This window comes from Pongo abelii, chromosome 10, assembly GCF_028885655.2.
Source record: "Pongo abelii isolate AG06213 chromosome 10, NHGRI_mPonAbe1-v2.0_pri, whole genome shotgun sequence".
Lineage (NCBI taxonomy): Eukaryota > Metazoa > Chordata > Mammalia > Primates > Hominidae > Pongo > Pongo abelii.
Genome location: NC_071995.2, coordinates 22,711,966 through 22,729,674, shown reverse-complemented (window position 1 = coordinate 22,729,674; position 17,709 = coordinate 22,711,966). Strand labels below are relative to the sequence as shown.

Below are 17,709 nucleotides of genomic sequence, written 5' to 3'. Positions count from 1 at the left end.
GTGAGTAGGAATTGAGGAAGTGGAACTGGTGAGTATGGGATGCTCCTTGGAAAAGAATGGCTATGAAGGGAAGAAGAGAGGGGGCCATAAATTAGATGTTATCTTAGTCTATTCCAGCTGCTGTAACAGAATACTTTATATCAGTTAATTAACAAATAACAGAAGTTTACCACTTGCAGTTCTGGAGGCTGGGAAGTCCAAGATCAATATGCTAATAGATTTTGGTGTCTAGAGAGGGGGTGTTTCTCATAGATGGCACCTAGTTGCTGCACCCTCACATGGCGGCAAAGAAAGGGCACTCCCTTAAACTGCTTGTAAAATGGCATTAATCCCACTTAGGAAAGCAGAGCCCTCATTACTTAATCACTTCCGCGGGGATACCAACTTTCAGACCATTGTGGGTGTTTTCCAAGATGAGAGGGACTTGACCATTTTTAAATGTAATGAATACGTGCTAGTAAGGAAAAGTGAAAATAATAGGAGAGAGAATAATTGGGCAAAATCCCTAATAAGGTCTTAATGTGATTATGTTTTTTAAACATGTCTGCTCTCTGCCAGAGGTTGTTGTAAGAAACAAACTACAGAAACGTAAAGCCATATATAATTTTAACTGTAGAATAGCTTTTGTGCTTTAAACAGTTTCAATTATAAGGAAGGGGGCATATTACTATAACTTCATTCAGAGAGTAAACTGTTCACTGATTTCTACTCAGCATAAATTAATCTTGTACAAAAAGTAAAAGAATGCTTATGCAACTATCATGTTTAATTATACACACACTACTGTATAATTAAAAATCTGGTTTTTTTGGAAAGCTTTGTAGTAATTTTTCCCTGATGAAACTGTTTAGTGTTTGAACTGATATATGTTATCTTACTGAAATTACCAATAGTGATTATTTAAAATGATAGCAAATTAAACATCTGAAATGTTAAAATCTGTCTTTATTTTTATAAGGATAGAGTTCTGTTTAGTTGTATGTTTGTTTATTTGGCTTATAGTTAACTTGTTTGGTCATTTATTCATATCTAACTAATGAGAGTAAGAAGTAAGTAAGCTTTACTAAAGCTGCATTAAAAATTAATCTGAATTGATGGGTAGTGCCCTCAAGTTAAGAAGGTGAATGGGCTGGGCGCGGTAGCTCATGCCTGTAATCCTAGCACTTTGGGAGGCCAAGGTGGGTGGATTGCCTGAGCTCAGGAGTTTGAGACCAGCCTGGGCAACGCAGTGAAACCCCGTCTCTACTAAAATACAAAAGAAATTAGCCAGGCATGGCGGCAGGTGCCTGTAGTCCCAGCTACTCGGGAGGCTGAGGCAGGAGAATTGCTTGAACCCAGGAGGCGGAGGTTGCAGTGAGCCAAGATCACGCCACTGCACTCTAGCCTGGGCAACAGAGTGAGACTCCAATCTCTAAAAGAAGGTGAATGGTTTGCATCTGATTCTGAGGGTGGTGTAAAGTTTAAGGTAGATTTTTTTTTTCTCTTTTAGGTTTTACACTTGTCATTTGCCCATTGATCTCTCTTATGGAAGACCAATTAATGGTTTTAAAACAATTAGGAATTTCAGCAACCATGTTAAATGCTTCTAGTTCTAAGGTATGTTTCAGTGGCTTTTTTTTTTTTAATGTAAACTATTCACTGAAATAGGAGCTTTACCTGCAGTTGAGTTGCTTATAAAATTATAAACTGTTAACTATTTATATCAGGAGTTGCAAACTACTGCTCTTGGCCAGTTCTGGCTCACTGTCTATTTTTGTATGTCCCATGAGTTAAGAATGGTTTTTATATTTTTAAATGGCTAAAAAAAACTAAAAAGAATATTTTGTGAAATGTGAAAATTATTTTCAATTCAAGTTTCAGTATCCATAAATAAAGTTTTATTGAAACACAACCATGCTCATTTGTTTACGTGTTGTCTATGGCTGCTTTTACAGTATAATGGCAGAGTGGAGTAGTTGTGCTAGAGACCTTATAGCCCACAAAACCTAATGTTTTTGTCTGGTACTTTACAGGAAACATTTGCTGACCTGTTTTGTATTATCCATTCTAAAATAGTAAGGGAGAATTTCTAATTACGCAGTGTAATTAAATGTGAAATATGAATTACTAAGAAGTTACCCTATACCTGTGGAATTTCTTCTGTTTAGGAATGGACTCTCTTACCCTCATCTGTAGAATAAAGCATTTCCCAGCTATTCTTTTTTAAAAAGCATATTACTGAAATCTTCAAAAGGAGAGAGAATAGCATAAAAACTGCCATGTAGCCATTTCCCCCTTTAACAGTTACCAACATACGGCTAATCTTTTTTTAATCTATATACCTCCAATTTTCCCTACCCCCTTCCCCTTAGTTTATTCAGAACAAATTCCAGACATCATATTTTAATTGCAAATTCTTCAGTAAATATCTCTAGCTTTAAAGAAAAGTGCTATGCCATCATCACATCTAAAAGGTTTAATATCAATTCTTTAGAATTGTAAAAAACTCAGATTTGTGTCTCATTTTTATGTTTTTTTTTTAATATAGCCCAGATAATATTCATGCATTGTACTGTATTTGGTTGATATACTCATAGGTTCCCTTTATCTCTTTTATATTTTCCATGCAAATTCTTTGTTGAAGAAACTGGGTTAATTGTCCTGTATCTTTCTACATTTTCCTGATTGCATCCTTGTGGTGTTTTTTCTCTCTTTTCTTTTCTGTTTTCTTTTCTTTCTCTTTCTCTCTTTCTTTGTTTCTTTGTTTGTTTGTTTCTTTTTCAATTCTAGGGTACATGTGCAGGATGTGCAGGTTTGTTACATAGGTAACTGGATCCTTTTAGGTAGATCTAAAAGCCTGATTGTATTTGGAATTTTTTTTTCTTTAGCTTTTTTTTTTTTTTTGCAAGTGTATATTTACTGTGGTATCACTCAAGTGGTACACAGTACCTGGTTATCTTTTTGTGATGCTAAGCATCAGTGGATTCAAGTGATGTCTGCCTGATCTCTGGTTATCAGCTTTTCATCTAATGGTTTTAGCAGCCACTGAGTGGCACTGTGAGAGCCATGATTTCATTAGGGAGGTGCAAAATGGTGATATCTATTTCTATCACTCTTTCTTCATGTATTAGCTACACTTTTTCTACAAAAATGAACTTTTTCCTCATTAACTCTGCATGATAAAAATGCTTGATTTTTTTTTTTCCCCTTTCTTTACCAGTTTTCAGAAAGAGTTGGTTTTCTAGCATTCTCCAAAGGTGGTCAACAACATTTTTAAGGTTTTTTTTTCCCCCAAGTATTGCTATAAACTTACAAGCTTTGACATATATGATTCACCTTTGGAATCATATATATATATAAATATGTATATATGTAATGCTGAAATAGTCCTGTCCTTGGGCAGTGAGAGCCTCTTTAAGTTGGTTCCTGAATCCCTTCTCTTAACCCCATTGCTTCTGCTCCTTGCTTTCTTTTGCAGTAAGATAATCCATGTTCATTTTATGCATTTCCTGCCCAGACCTAGAGTCAGCCATACCTCTAAGAAGCCCTGATTCCTTTAGTTTACCCATATATTTTTGTTTTATTTAAACTCCATGTCATTCTATTATAACTGCTCCTTCTTTCAACAAAATCTGTGGAGAAAACTGCCTTCTAATAATGTACTTTCTTAAAATTGAAAAAGAACATAATAGTAATAGAAAGTAGTTTAGAAAGTTGCAGATAATTACAAGTTCATTGATATATCCCTACTGCTTGAAAAGTTGGAGAGAGAAAAAAGGAACATCTGTATCTTAAAATATATCTAGGAGTTAACAAACTGCTTCTTTGCTGGGATGATGAAAGTAGTTTGTCTCTTTCTATCCCATTCACTGGTATGTTTTTATACTTTTTTGGTCCTCTTTAGATTAGAAGGAAAAAAATGACATCTAATGTGCTAAGTATTGTATAGAATTGTATTAGAGTACTGAGAATCTAATAACTGTTACCTTTTAAGATTTATTATTATTATCTTAATTTAATGAGTGATACTTTGTGAAACCCCATGGTCTTTATATTTAAATAAAGAGATTAAAAGATTTGATGGTATCATTTAAGAAGTTAATAAATAATACATTTTGTTCACATACATAAAGGGATTATAAATATAATGTTAAAATTAATAAAACCCACCTTTATAACCATAACAATTGCATCTAGCTCACATTTTAGAATATACTATGAACAATTTAGAATTATGCCTTCATAGAATAAATGCTCTTCATTGGAGTATCTGTTTGTGTTCATTTTTTTTGTTCTTTTTTGTCAAGTGAGTTTTTGTTAATCATCAACAATGTAGATGTTAGTAAATAACTAGAATGTTATTTACACAGCTGCCATGATGTTTCGTACTGAGACATGGTTTCAGTTTTAATGAGCTAAACATCTGCTCCTAGAAGAGCCGAAGGCTATTATTGCTTTGGAGAAATGAACGTTTTCATTTACCACCTAGTATTTCAGTCTGCTAGCTTAGTTTTACTATCATTGTGTCTATTTTTTCTTTTAATAGGAGCATGTTAAATGGGTTCATGCTGAAATGGTAAATAAAAACTCCGAGTTAAAGCTGATTTATGTGACTCCAGAGAAAATTGCAAAAAGCAAAATGTTTATGTCAAGACTAGAGAAAGCCTATGAAGCAAGGAGATTTACTCGAATTGCTGTGGATGAAGTTCACTGCTGTAGTCAGTGGGGACATGATTTCAGACCTGGTATGTATGTTTTATCTAGAAAACTTTTTGATGTCATAGACCGTGTCCTTACTCAGCTTGGCATGATGGAAATCTCTGCTTCTATTAAAATCATCATCAAGTAGTTACACATTGAATGTCCCTTATCCAGAATGCTTGGAATCAAAAGGGTTTTAAATTTTGGATTTTTTTGGATTTGGGATGATCAACCTGTATTACTCATTTTATCTTGCCTCATTATGAAGAGGACTGAGAGGCAGAATCTTTAGTTTCATTCCCCACTGTAGTCTGTAGTTTAATTGCCCTTGTCAATTATGGACAAATATGGACACATATGTTTTCTAGCCAATAGTGGACATCTTTGTGGCATTTATAACATCTAGGTATTCCTTCACATTTGTTGAAGAATTTGCATCTGTTTCAAAGTTGTCATCTTTAGTCATCATCTGGGGGTCTTTTCAGCACCCACATAGAACTCCTCAGCATTAAACTTTGATGAGATATTTTAGTGACCTTTTTCTTCACCCCACCACCTAATCCTACAGTCATAGCCTAAAGTAAGTTACTCAGAATTGTTATATGCAAAAAAATCTTAAATTCAAAAATCCGACTCCCTGGCTTCAACCTCTTTTCCTTCTGAAGCTTTTCACACTCATTAGGATTTGCTGGATCCCTCTTTTAATCCCTGCTTATCTATCCAGGCTCCTGTCCCTACATAGCAATCACTCTGTTTCCTGTCCCGACACTGCGCTGTTGCCCCTGACTTCTGTTATATTTGCCCTGGACTGCCTGGCCATTCTGCCAGTCTGCTTCAGGTGTTGTGCCTAAGACGCTGGATTCATCTAGACTTCTGCTTTCCCCATTCCTGCTGCTTGGCTACTAAACATTGTCAAAAAAAAAAAAAATTGCATAACTCCATTCAGCTTTTCATTATCCTCAGCTGTCCTTATACTTGTCCCTATTTCAACTCCTTTATACATTTCTTCAAACAAATGTCTCATATCATTAACTTTCTATTCAGGCCCTAACTTGTACTTAGCAGATGCTTTCTGCTTCACAGAAAATAGATGCCATCAGGTATGAACAGCTCCTCTTTCTACTTTCAAACATGAGTAATCTTTTTTTTTTCTTTTGTTAAGGCAGAAAAGACCACTGCTTTATAAGGGTAACCATGACCACTCCCGTTTCATCCTTTCCTGCCTTCTTAAGATCTTGCACTGCCAAGTTCCTCACTCCTTCACCTTCAGTCTCTTTTGTCCTCTCCCTAAAAACAGAAACTAAAACACCCTTCTGACCTTTTGCACACCTTTTAATGTTATTGTCCTCTTTCTGTTCTGTCACCATCAGACTTCTCAGCTTACCGTCTCCATTTGTCACCTTTAACACATTCTGAACTCACTGAATCATGCTTCTGCCACCACCATACTACTGAAACAGGTCATTGGTGACCCACCCCCAGATGAGACCACTTCATCAAGTGGTCTCATCTTCATTCCTCTTCCCACTTTACTTCAGTAACATTTTATATATTCACCTGTCACCTTGCCACATTCTATTCCCTTGGTTACTGTACAGCAATGCTGTTCAGTGTCTTCCTTTCCATTCTCACCTCCTTCGCTCTTCTTGTCTTCTTTTTAAATATTAGTGTTCCCTAGGGTTCTGACCTCAGTCTTTACCCTTTCTTACATTTCTCCAGGGATAGTGAGCTTGTAGCCCGAAGGCTGCATTCTCTACCTACAGAATTATTATGGACATTGTTTTTATTTATTTATATATTTTAAATGGATTTAAATGCCTTAAACGGGATGTATAGTCCTTTCTATTAAGGACCCCACTTTTCTTAACCAGATAGCGCCACATAGTTGTTACCTGGTGGCCATTGAAGTTACCTGATTTGTGACTCTTGCCCTATTTTCAACCTAAATGGTGTGATCCCTTATGATTATCACCCTTGCTTAAGTATTACCATGACTTATGTTTTCTCTGTGGATCTGCTGCTGAAGTGTAACACATTATTCCCATATCTAATTATCTAACTTCTAAACTTTAAATTTATACTCCTAATTGTTTATCAGAAATGTGTATCTAAATTAGCATGAACGAAACTAAATTCCCCCAAAAGAACTGCTCTTTTTCTTCTCAACTGGGAATATTTTCCCCGTAACTCTACTCGACGTTCTAACCAAAAACTTTTTATTTTCCTCACCTTTCCTTTCTCCCTTCTCCTCTCTACTCCCAAGCAATTTCCCCTTCAGTCTTCTCTGTCTTAGAAAATCATCTACTCACTCATGTTTGCTGAAGCCAAAATTTTAGCAGTTATCTTTATCATTTAGGTTCCAGTCGGCAGACAGTTATTTGAACAGAGAGAATTTTTTATAAAGAATTGTGAACTAGGTAAAAAGTAGCTAAATAGATAATTGAAAAAGTAAAAAGAAAACTAAGATATCATGGAGTTAAAAACTGGAAGAAGCAACAACCACCTGTAGGGCTGGGAGAACAGGAAGAAAAGATTGGAACAAATAAGACTTAGCAACTTAATGAAGAGGCCTTGTAGAACTGAGCTCCCTGGTGCTGGAGTCTCTTGGTAGAGGCAGAGGTGGGGTACATCTGTGATAAAGCTGGTTCTCCAAAGGCTGAAAAAACTGCCAACTGTATTTAGTTGCTCTTAAGGAACGAAGTGCTGCTGCAGGGATGAGAAGCCTTGCTGGGGTGACAGTCACAGGAACACAAGCAAGCCCACAGGAAGCAGTTAGGGAGGAAGCAGCCATGGTGTCTTCCATCCAGGGCCAGCAGGCAAAGCTGATGCGTAGTGTGCAGAGTCCTTGGTGCAGCATCCCAAAGCAGTGTATAGAAGGGTAGGGTTAGAGATGACAAAAAAAAAAATGGATGACCCACCGTCCTTGATTAACCCTCCCTTTGCAGATCCAGTCCACCACTAAGTGTTGTCAGCTCTGCCTCTAAAATGAATGTCAAGTTTGTCTACTCTTTGTGCACCTACATCTTACATACAGTTGAGCTCCCTTCCACTGGTCTACTGTAGTAGCTTCCTAAATAGTCTTTGATTCTGGTCTTAACCTTTTTATTCATTCTCCACAGAGCAACCGGTGATATTTTCTAAATATACATCAAATCATGTTACTTCCCTACCTAAACTACCCCGTAGCTACTGTGTACTTAGAATAAAACCCAGCCTTCTTAACTGAGGCCCATAGGGTAATATGTGACTGCCCCCATCTGTCTACCTGATTTCCTACTCTTCCTCTCTTCTTAAGCCCCAGCTATACTGGGCTTATCATTATGAGCACTTACCACTCTCTAATGGCATATTTATTGGTTTACTCTTTGTATTGTCTTGTTTCTTTGCTTGAATTATAGACACATTTGCATAGCATTTTTGTCTTGTTCATCACTCTATCTTCAGTGCCTAGGGAAATGCTTGGCACACAATTAAAAAGGTGTTCAACATTTATCTATTGATGAATGGGTAAATCTAGCACTCTCTCCCTCCTCCCTGCTACCTCCATATCCCAGTAGTCACTAGGACCTGTAGGTTCATGTATGTCTCTACTCTTTGTGATTTGTCCTTAATGTCATGTCTCATTTTATATTCTGTATTATTTATTTTCTGGTCTGTTACTGCCAACTTTTAACTGGTTTTCCTTTAGTGTTTTGTCTATTCCAGTCTATATTTTGCACTATCACCAAAAGATGATTTATGAAGCATAGGTCTTTAAAAATTACATGATGGGCTGAGTGCGATGGCTCATGCCTGTAATCCCAGCACTCTGGGAGGCCGAGGCGGGCAGATCACCTGAGGTCAAGAATTCAAGACCAGCCTGGCCAACATGGTGAAACCACGTCTCTACTAAAAATATAAACATTAGCCAGGTGTGGTGGTGTATGCCTGTAATTCCAGCTACTCGAAAGGCTAAGGCAGGAGAATCTCATGAACCCGGGAGACGGAGGTTGCAGTGAGCCGAGATCGTGTCACTGCACTCCAGCCTGGGTGACAGAGTGAGACTCCATTTCAAAAAAAAAAAAAAAATTACATGATGACTCCTCATTTCCTGTAGGATACAGTCTCAGCTTAGAATAACTGGCTGAATTGTTCATAGCTTTTCTTAAACCTGCCTCGTACATAACAGTGTCAGTCAGGGCTCAGGCAGGGAAGCAGAGTCACGATGAACTTTATGGGGTAACGGTTTTACTGTAGGAAGTAGATCTTGAACAACTGTGGGAGGAACTGGGGAAGTGAAGGTCTGAAGAGGGGAGTTGGAGGATTAGAGAAAAAGTAACAGATTGATACCTAAGCACTGGTGCAGGAGGACAAGGCGGAGCTTGTAGGGAAATCTGCAGCTGGCATGTACAGTGGCAAAGGGGACCCCTAAAGGGAAGTTCGTGGAAAGGTCTCTGGTGAGCTACTTCCTGTGAGTAGCTATCACCTCTGTGGGTCTGCTGTTGATTGGCAAGACCTGCAGTTGGGAGGAACAGCTGAATGAGGAATGGAAAAGAACTAGGATGACCTAGAACTGGCTGAGCACTTCTGCATCTGTCCATCATCCTCTCGGCATGTAAAGACCTTGAAGGAGTGATGTTAGCTGGTTCACTTCTGCCACCGAATCTTGCACAAGTCCCTGTTTTGGGTCAGCTTTAACTTGGAACAGGAAAGAGATTCTGGGAAACGTAATTCATAGCTTAATGGATTGGACAGTAAATCCATCCACCACAAGACTCTGTGACTTAGCCCCAGTGAACTGCTTGCTGTTATCTGAACATACTAATTTCATGGCAGTGTATTTGCAGTGTATATGCTGTTTCCTCTGCGTGATGTTCGTCTCTTCCTAGTGAACTTCTGCTCATTCTCTTAAGACACAACTCAAGTATTATCTCCTTGAAATCTTCACTTCCCAAGCAGCTGCTCTGTCCTCTGTGTTTTCATAGTAGTCCTCTACTTAGCATGTAAGCAATTTCTACCACATGTTTTTCACTTTCCTCCAAATAGTTTAAGTACTTAAGGGAGATTAAGGACAATTTATCTAGTGATTTAGATGCATATAACAAGTTTGAGCCTAGAATGGTTTCCGATAAATAGGTTATATACAAAGCAGTGCCACCCTTACCAAGCTTTTTTTGGTCTGATGACACTAGGTGGTAGCAGGGGTTTGACTGATGGCCTGTTTTATCTCTTGTTAGTTGTAATAAATTAAAACACTGTGGCTATACCCACTGTCTCTTGAGTCCACCGTGACCAAGAATAATGTCTGAAATAAATGTAATAAAGCCTGCCCATCAAAGAGGCTAACACAGAACTGCAAATTTACTGCTATAGATGGCTGTGGAAACAAAATCACTGTAGTCATCGATTATCTGCATAATGTTAAAAGATATAATTTACTCTAACTCTTAAAGGATAGAAAAAGGGCCACTTTGTTTGTTTTTTTCAGATTATAAGGCACTTGGTATCTTAAAGCGGCAGTTCCCTAACGCATCACTAATTGGGCTCACTGCAACTGCAACAAATCACGTTTTGACGGATGCTCAGAAAATTTTGTGCATTGAAAAGTGTTTTACTTTTACAGCTTCTTTTAATAGGCCAAATCTATATTATGAGGTATGTAATTTTTATGTCAATTACTTTTGTGAAGAATTACGCAGAGGGGATCTACCTTTTTATTATGTTTATTTACATGAGCAGCAGTTAAGTACTTACAAAAATTTTTAACATTAGGAGGTAATTATAAGTAGATTCTGTAATTAGGGCTTCATTCATGTACCTTTTGCTACATAATCCTTTGTTAGATTAAACGGAAGACACTTGCTAGGTGATACTTTTTATAAAATATATGAGTAAGTCATATATCTTTGTTAAATTTCTGTATGTTCTTTTTTGTGTAAAGATGGGGAGAAAGGATGGAGTGATACTAAGGACCCTAATAACATCTCTGTTCAAATTAATTACTAAGTAATAGAAGTATTAATATACCATTAAAGATGTGCCAATTCTGTTTGGATTTTATTTGATAAGCTTGAAAATAAAATAACCTAACAGCTGTCTTTTCTTTCTTTCTAAACCCTTTTAAGAATAGATTTAATATTTTTCTGAGTTTTCATTAAAGTTATTTATGTTACGGTTTGTTTTTATAAAAGTAGCATCACAAAATAAAAAAGTCTTCATCCTTACAAGTTATTCACTGCTCATGTGCTTGCTCTTCTCTGGTAAATTAAAAAAATAAAGATCAAGAAGAGTCTGGGAGGAGGAACAGATGAGTCAGATGGGTTGAATCCTATGAGTAAGTGAAAGAGTAATAGAAAAAAAACACTATGGTCATGAAAGAACTGCATCCTGAAAGTTGTAAGTAGACAGCCACTTGGATGGTACGCATTCATTTACTTCTTAATAAGTTAAGTTTTTCCTAGGTGCGGCAGAAGCCCTCAAACACTGAAGATTTTATTGAGGATATTGTAAAGCTCATTAATGGGAGATACAAAGGGCAATCAGGTAATGTAAAAACAAACCAACTTTGGAGACAGAGATAACTTTCAAAAAGTGACTTCATATCATATTGATAATTATACTGATAACTGAATAACACCAAAAAAATTAATGTATAGCAGAAGATACTTGAAAATATGTGATAAAATTAATTCACTTGATCTTAGAAATTGGGTGTGACATTTGCTTATGCCACAGATTATGAGTCATCAAATTGCCTGATTTATTTTTGTTTATTTACACTTGCTTTAGAATAGACTTGATGACTTAATGTTATTATCAACAACACATATTTAGTACATATCCACTGTGTACAAAATAGTGGATTAAGCAACTGATACTCTAAAGGGATAGAAAATATACTCCCTTATAGTAAAGGACACATTAAAGCAATAAATAAATCCAGTAGTACATACTGAATAGATTAAGCACAGATGGAGTTGTGAGTATATATAGCTGGTTTTCTGGGTTTAGTGACTAAGCAAATGTTACTGAAGCAAAGAATTTGTGTAAAGTAGCATTTTAAACTGTTCTACAGATTTTCAGGAGGTAGTCCTGGGTAAAAGGAGTTCTAGGGTCAAATAAATTTGAGAAAGGTTGCAGGTATTTATTCTGTCTGGACATCCACAGGGTGTATCAGCAAACTAGAAGCTCTGACCATCCCTGAAAATAAAGAGAGACACCCGTTTAACTTTGTTGAATGCAATGTTCTCCAAATTAATTTGCATGCAAATTAATCTAAATTAACCCAAAATTAATCTGGAGAACACTGCATTCATAGCACATTTGTTAGCATCTTACAGACATCAGTTTGAGAAATACTGTGTAGTGGGAGATAAAGTTAAAGAGAGAAAAGCGATAACGGGAACGAAAACTGATGGCTCAGGCTCATTTCTGCTTTAAAGCAAGCTGGTGCTCAAATCCTGGAATTATACCAAAATGTCAGTATATGCACAAGGCCTTAAAATTTTTCCTAATTCTTTTTTTCCTTCTGTGCATTGTATTAATCAATGTCCCGAATGTGTGTGTTGAAAATTATCTTCCAGGAATATACCATATCTATCTTAACAAATGCACATATTTTACTGCAGGAATCATATATTGTTTTTCTCAGAAAGACTCTGAACAAGTTACGGTTAGTTTACGGAATCTGGGAATTCATGCAGGTGCTTACCATGCCAATTTGGAGCCAGAAGATAAGACCACAGTTCACAGAAAATGGTCAGCCAATGAAATTCAGGTTAGGTATATATCTTCCATAGAAGCCTAATTTGCCTTTAAAATATGTAAACTTGATTTAATTAACTGATAAAATGTTAAAATATTTCAGGTAGTAGTGGCAACTGTTGCGTTTGGTATGGGAATTGATAAGCCAGATGTGAGGTTTGTTATCCATCATTCAATGAGTAAATCCATGGAAAATTATTACCAAGAGAGTGGACGTGCAGGTATGTAGGACTCAAATCCAGAAGTAAATTTTTAGAAAGCTTTTCCCAGAAACACATTATAAATGTTGGTAAGTCTGTATATTTTATCTTTATTGGATAGTATTTTTAAAACAATGTATTTTTAGCAGTTTGACACTTACTTGCATATGGAGAAATTTTTACTTATGTTCTGTTGTTATCTGAATTGTTTCTTTTTATGTGTGTTAAGATAATTTGATGTTCATCTTTGCCTCCTGAATTTTTAATTAGTGATTTCAAATCTGTAACTTAACTGGATTATAGACACAATTTTTAACTTAGTAGAGCTGATTACTGATGTCTCTTTAGAGTTTTTTTTAATTTCAGGGTACCCATTACAAATTAACTTCCACATCTCTAAAATTTCTAGATGTAGTATAAAACATTGCCTGCTAATTTTACCATATGTCATTTTTGCATATTTTGAATTTTTAAATGTAATTCTGCAATCTCAAGGTTTCTGCAATCTCAAGGTTTCTCACACCACAGGTCGAGATGACATGAAAGCAGACTGTATTTTGTACTATGGCTTTGGAGATATATTCAGAATAAGTTCAATGGTGGTGATGGAAAATGTGGGACAGCAGAAGCTTTATGAGATGGTATCATACTGTCAAAACATAAGCAAGTAAGCCACATACCTTTTTGTAACTTTTATCAATTAAAGCAAATATGAAAGTATATGACATCATTTTTAAGTTCTTACTAAATACATTGGTGTAACACCAAAGTGCAGATCCATAAAAGCAGATGTTGGAGGGTAGGAACCAGTACATCAACCTGTATGATCTGCCTTAATTCAAGAAAAGATGCCCTATCTTTGAGATAATCCTCCAAAACTACTTTTTTAATTGAAGGTTTTTGAGACACATTGATAGCAAGTTGAAGGCTTTTTTTTTTTCTCTGGCACTGGTGTACAGTTACATGCTTTAATAATTTTGAAAAGGTCTATGGTTAAGATAGGCATTTTGAGAGTCAAGCTCAGTAACATGTGCCATCTTGCCAGCTCATGTGTCAATGAAATACCAAGTTTCTCCTTAAGAAGTAAGTTTAAATCTATTTAGGGTGGCTTTAGTTAGACTATATAGCTTCCTGAAAGCTTTCTGTCATAGTTATGTTTGTGCTCTTACTGCCTATCACATAAGAAGTGCTCAGAAATGTCGAGGTGGTAAATAGCAGCCAGACAATGATAGAAATGTTCTTTCTTTCCAACAGGTACTACGATAATCTAGTTAAAAGAAATGAGAAAATGAAAATGTCTTTAAAAGCCCAGTAGATTCTCATGAAGCATATTTTAAGGTTTCGACTCAAATATTGCTACTTTAAAATATAAGAAATTATTTTACTGTCAAGAATATTCTCCTAATAGTTGTAAAACATTGAATTAAAAATGGAACTCAGACAATTTTTTAAACAGTGTTTATTAAGAATATGTGGGGAAAAAAATACTATGTCGGGGGCACAATGACCCCCCAAAGATACTCATGTCCTAATTCCTAACCTGTATGTTACCTCACATGGCAAAAGGAAAGTAGCATTGCACATGGAATTAAGACTGTTCACTAGCTGACCTTAAAATAGGGAGATTCTGATTTTGATCCAGTGAAACCCATAGTACACTTCTAAATCTAAACCACAGAAATGTAATAAATTTGCGTTTAAAGCCACTAAGTTTACGGTAATATTATGGCAGTTATAGGAAGCTAATACAGTATATAACTGTGTAAGCTGAAATAGAGATTCTTAAAACTTTATTATATCCTTTAATAATCTGTATCTTTAAATGTGTTTGCAGATGTCGTCGTTTGTTGATGGCTCAACATTTTGATGAAGTATGGAACTCAGAAGCATGTAACAAAATGTGCGATAACTGCTGTAAAGACAGTGGTGAGTTTGTTGTTTTGTAAACCTTTAGGCTAATACAGTCACAATGCCTAGTGACAGAGATACGTTCTGAGAAATGCATCACTAGGTGATTTTGTCATTGTGCAAACATCAAAGTGTACTTACATAAACCTAGATGGTATAGTCTCCTAGGTTATATGGTATAGACTATTGATCCTAGGCTACCAGTCTGTACAGCATGTTACTGTACTGCATACTGCAGGCAACTGTAACACATGGTTAAGTATTTGTGTATCTAAACATAAAGTACAGTAAAAATATGGTATTATAACCTGGGCGACAGCGAGACTCCGTCTCAAAAAAAAAAAAATATGGCATTATAATCTCTTGGGACCACTGGCATGTACGTGGTCCATCACCGACCAAAATATTATGTGGCACAAAACTGTATATACAGCTGGGACATGAGAGAAGTGTTAGACTTCCAAATGGATTTAAAAGATTAAAGTGTGAATCAGATTTTCTAGAATTAAAACTATCAACATGAAGTTTTGAAACAAAGGTGAATAAAAGGAAAAGTCTTATGTGTATGCACACATTTTATATTGCTATACTGAGGATGTGAAATTTTTAATAAATGAAGGAAGACATTTGAATTTTTCTGAATAGAAATGCTATTCTATAAGAAAAGGGTAACCATGTGATAATCTCTAATACTTTATAGTCACTAATTGAGAAGAAAATTTAGTGCAAAATAGAGTTGATAGAGAATCATTTTTGATCCAATTAATGGCTAATTAGTCATAGGAGATTTACTTAAAATTCTTTTAAATGTAGATCAGCAGGACTTGTTTTCTGAGAATTGGTCACAACCCTGCTGATCAAAACAGGATCTGGTCAAAACGAGATGTAGCAAAGAAACTGGCCCAAACCAGTTAGAACTAGAAAATATAATGTATTTGCATGCTGTAAGACACTCCCACTAGCACCATGACAGTTTACAAATGCCATGACAATGCCCGAAAGTTACATGGTTCTAGGAACTCCCTAACCTTTTCTAGAAGATTCATGAATAATCTGCCCCTTATTTAGCATATAACTAAGGAGTAGCTATAAATATTACTAGTGAGCAATCTACAGTGCCACTCTGCCTTTGGGGTAGCCCTGCTCTGTCTATGGAGCTGCCATTTTCCTATACTCTATTGCTAATAAACTTGCTTTGCTTTCACTTTACTCTGCTGGCTTGCTCTCAGATTCTCTTGCATGAAACTGGGAACCCTCCTGGGGTGAGTCCCAATTTGGGGATTTGCCTGCATCATTTTGGCACTGTATTTTAACTTTTTCTCATCTGTGTGTTGTATTTCAAGATCTGGACTAGCCAGTACCTCATGGTAAGACCTTACTGAGTTCTGATGCCTTGTTAGGTGGAAGCCACTATATTTTTAACTTTGCAGACAGAGAAATTTATGAGTTTATTAGACTATCTTATAAAATAACAAGTGTTATATATAAATCAGAGTACTGGTCTCAATAATTGGGGTATCAGTTGAGGACATTGTTGTTACTAAATCAGAGTTTACAGGAGCCTATACTAGAACACACAGGGTCTCCTATAAAGCATACCTCTTAGTAACTTAATAATCATGTCTGGCAGACACTTTCTGATTTCCAGAGTATATGGCAGGGCTTCTGATAACCAATTTTTTTTTTTTTTTAAATATCACTGTAAACCCCACAATGTTTACAGAGACCATAACTTGGTCTAGTGACAGCTACTTGAGGAATAGCCTAGTCTTAATTCAGAATACACTTAAAAATCAATGTTTAGGGTGGCTCACATCGATAACCAGCTTTAAACCAGTTTAACTACTTAAGATAGCCTATCCTTGCCCTCATTTCTGAATCCCAATTACCTGCTATCATATTTGTTTTATTACAGCATTTGAAAGAAAGAATATAACAGAGTACTGCAGAGATCTAATCAAGATCCTGAAGCAGGCAGAGGAACTGAATGAAAAACTCACTCCATTGAAACTGATTGATTCTTGGATGGGAAAGGGTGCAGCAAAACTGAGAGTAGCAGGTGTTGTGGCTCCCACACTTCCTCGTGAAGACCTAGAGAAGATTATTGCACACTTTCTAATACAGCAGTATCTTAAGTATGTACAAACCCATTCATTTTCCTTTCAGGTTGTCTTTTTTTTTTTTTAATTGCAACAGAATAAACGGTTTTGCAGTTATTTTGTGTGAACTTTTAAATGCTATAGAAAGTAATTTACCTAAAACACTCAAACTTTAATCACTATAAATCAAAAAACGTACTGAAAATATTTTCTTTAAAGGCTTTATTTGCATTCTTGTTTTATTATTTCAAGTCAATGTGTTAAAAATTATTGCACTTATAGTTATTTCTTTGATAAGTTTGTTTTCTGTGATTCCTTTAAAAGCTTTCTTATTGTTGGCCTTTATTTTCTGCAGAGAAGACTACAGTTTTACAGCTTATGCTACCATTTCGTATTTGAAAATAGGACCTAAAGCTAATCTTCTGAACAATGAGGCACATGCTATTACTATGCAAGTGACAAAGTCCACGCAGAATTCTTTCAGGGTAACTGGCTATTTTCAGTTTTATCTATTTTAAAAAGTATATTAAAGCCTATGGGATGCTTTTCTGTCATATTCCCCTAGGTCCAGTTGAACATGAGAAAAGTCAGTTTTCTAATTAGATTTCTGGGTATGGAAGAGAGAAAACATAGTTTTCTGTAAAGATATAAGTGAAAGAATTTAGACTGGCCTTTTAACATAAACTAGGGGTTTCCAATTTCTTGGAATGGGAGGACTCCATTTTAATATCTAATTTTGTTATGCACCCTGCTCTTATTTGGTTATGATTACTAATAGTTGAGAAGTCTGTTTCTGCTGTTCCAGTGGTTAAAAACTACTGTTGTAAACCAAATACTATCAGGTCTGCAAAAGCATGTCAAGTACCATTGTGTCTAAGGACATCTGAGGTCTTTAGAACTTCTCTCACAATGTAGCCCCTTTTATTCAAAATAGAGCTCATATTTGAATAGAAATTTGTAGATAAAAAACTAGATCCCTGTATACTTAAAAAGCCAACTGATACAGAAAGAATATTTTGAAATTTTTAATCTCATGAGAAAACTGAATAGCTGGATTTTTACCAAGGTGCTTGCTTTAT

The 17,709-nt window shown here is 35.9% G+C and overlaps 1 protein-coding gene across 2 annotated transcripts in view; it reads left to right on the top strand.

Moving 5' to 3' along the window:
• Positions 1-17,709, top strand: part of RECQL (RecQ like helicase) — a 32,372-nt gene that overhangs the window by 13,513 nt on the left and 1,150 nt on the right. For both annotated transcript variants that reach the window (XM_024256046.2, NM_001131234.1), the window contains 10 exon segments: positions 1,490-1,596; positions 4,526-4,724; positions 10,148-10,314; positions 11,121-11,202; positions 12,288-12,436; positions 12,527-12,644; positions 13,152-13,290; positions 14,458-14,549; positions 16,447-16,666; positions 16,986-17,115. In XM_024256046.2, coding sequence (XP_024111814.2) covers positions 1,490-1,596; positions 4,526-4,724; positions 10,148-10,314; positions 11,121-11,202; positions 12,288-12,436; positions 12,527-12,644; positions 13,152-13,290; positions 14,458-14,549; positions 16,447-16,666; positions 16,986-17,115 — 1,403 coding nt within the window.